The sequence below is a fragment of the Austrofundulus limnaeus genome, unplaced genomic scaffold, assembly GCF_001266775.1.
Source record: "Austrofundulus limnaeus strain Quisiro unplaced genomic scaffold, Austrofundulus_limnaeus-1.0 Scaffold658, whole genome shotgun sequence".
NCBI classification, from domain to species: domain Eukaryota; kingdom Metazoa; phylum Chordata; class Actinopteri; order Cyprinodontiformes; family Rivulidae; genus Austrofundulus; species Austrofundulus limnaeus.
The window spans coordinates 105,022-107,075 of NW_013953060.1; the positions used below are offsets into that span (position 1 = coordinate 105,022).

The 2,054-nt window shown below is 37.1% G+C and overlaps 1 protein-coding gene across 1 annotated transcript in view; it reads right to left on the reverse strand.

The window, feature by feature from the left end:
* Nucleotides 1-2,054, reverse strand: part of LOC106531620 (AF4/FMR2 family member 2) — a gene marked incomplete at both ends in the record, with an annotated part of 39,926 nt that overhangs the window by 7,560 nt on the left and 30,312 nt on the right. Inside the window, 1 exon segment of the mRNA XM_014027527.1 lies at nt 1,409-1,542. Within this exon segment, the coding sequence (XP_013882981.1) occupies nt 1,409-1,542 (134 nt within the window).

Sequence of the window (2,054 nt, forward strand, 5' to 3'; positions counted from 1 at the left end):
GGTCTTTGTCTGCAATGATTAGACATGTTTTTTATTATTGTCATTAGTGATTATCTCAATTTTGGCTAAAAGAATTGACTAAATCCTACACACTGTGCCTTTAAATTTTTTTAGGCATTTCACTGTTTTTTATGTCCTGTTTTTACTTTGTTTTTTATTTCCTGCTTTTACTTGTGTTTTATTCTCTGCTTTTATTTTTTCTGTGTTTTTACTGTATTTTTTGATTGAATATGTTTTATGCATGAGCTATGCTGGAATGTTGATTCTGTACAGCACTTTGGTCTGCTGTGGTGCAAAAAGTGCTTCACAAATAAAGTTGGATTGGATTGGATGTGCAGAAAATTTGACGTACAGTTGAGCAGCAAAAGCTCATGGGACTTTTCATAAATTAAAATTTGAGTAGGCCTATTTGTGATCTTATTAAATGTGCAAATCTAATCTAAATGTCTAGTTACTTGTATTTTACGTTTAATTTTAATATAAAGATAAAGTAATTGCCATGAATTAAGACTTTTTGCATTACAGCCCTTTATATAGTTGGACCATTGGTTGGAAAGTGGAAATATAGTGTTTCTACATAAAACAGGAGAATATAACCTAGTAGCCAGGAAAACTGCTGGTGGGCCAAATCAAATGGCTTGGCGGGCCAATTTTGGCCACCTCTGCTCTAGACAATAATAAAAATATCAACAATGATGCATGCATTCAGATTTTCTTTAAAGACCCAACTTTCCCTCCAGATGCGACATTATGAGTTCAATAAGAGTCAAATGATCTCAGCAGTGCTGAGAACAGTTCAGCTAACAGCTAACAGCTAAGCTAACTTTTGTTTCTCAGCTTAGATTGAACTTTGGAAACTTTACGGACAAATTAACTTACAAACAAAATTCACAAATTCATTCATGTTTATTATGGGCAATGTGCTGAAGAGTCTGTTAGGGGAGCTACTGGCTGGTTCTCTAACAAGGTTGAGTCAGGTCTCTGCATGGCTTTGTCTTTGTTGAAACATTTCATCTTTAATCCAAAACCTTCCTCAGTCTGGAAGACCAGGTTTCCACGTGACAGGACGTGATTGGTCGAACGAGTGATTTTGACAGAAAAATGCCCTGAAGCTCTTTGGGAGATGCAGTTCCTCAGTTTGTACAGTTTTATCTCTGTGGAGCCATGATTCAGGGGGAATACATCAAAGGTAAGATGGATTTTCACCTTATTAAAACTTTGTCAGTTCTCTGACATGATAATGCAACTGGATATAGTATTTGAGATTTATTCTATTCCTGACTAAATTAAAATAAATCATTTGATTAAAAACACAGTAGAATAAAACTCTTTGTTTTTTTTAAGTCAAACTTTAAACAAGCTGAGGTCGGAGCAGTTCAGATGGCGTGGACTCTGTGTTTCTACATACGTGTCACTGAACGACAGCCTGGGCCTGTGTGGTTCGGCGGGGTCACTCAGCGTCTCGGACCACACCTCTGAGTCTGCATGTCCGTTGGAATGATAACCATCTCCACAGTGTTTACTGCCATGAGAATCCCCTTCCTGCAACAAACAATGTGTAGAAATGCGTGGTTTTTAATCATGCTAGCAGTGGTGGGCGCCAGCCCGCTTAAGCGCAAATCTGCTAATTGCGGACTTAAATATTTTGTTTGCACTTTAGCGGTCTTACTAATTTTTATAATTCAGAAGGGGATTTGCGCTTTCTAAAATTAAAATGCAGTACGGCTATTAACTAATTATCTACCAGTCATCATTATCTTGAACAGCAGAAGGTATGGCTGTCAATGAATCATAACATGTGATCTATCCAACAGCACCCCCTCCCAGATAAACACACTTATTGTGAAGGTATACATCCTGCTGACTGTTGCTTTGGGTCACGGTTCTGATTTCCCACAATGCTTTGTGTCTGCTTACGTAGCAGGAAGGCAATAGCAAAAACAGTTAACGTTTGTAATCCATACTAAAATTTTGTATGTATTGATTTATTTTACTTTACAGTCGGAGCTCCTTTTTTCAAAAAAAATTAAGTTTAAACGCTGGAGCTCAATACT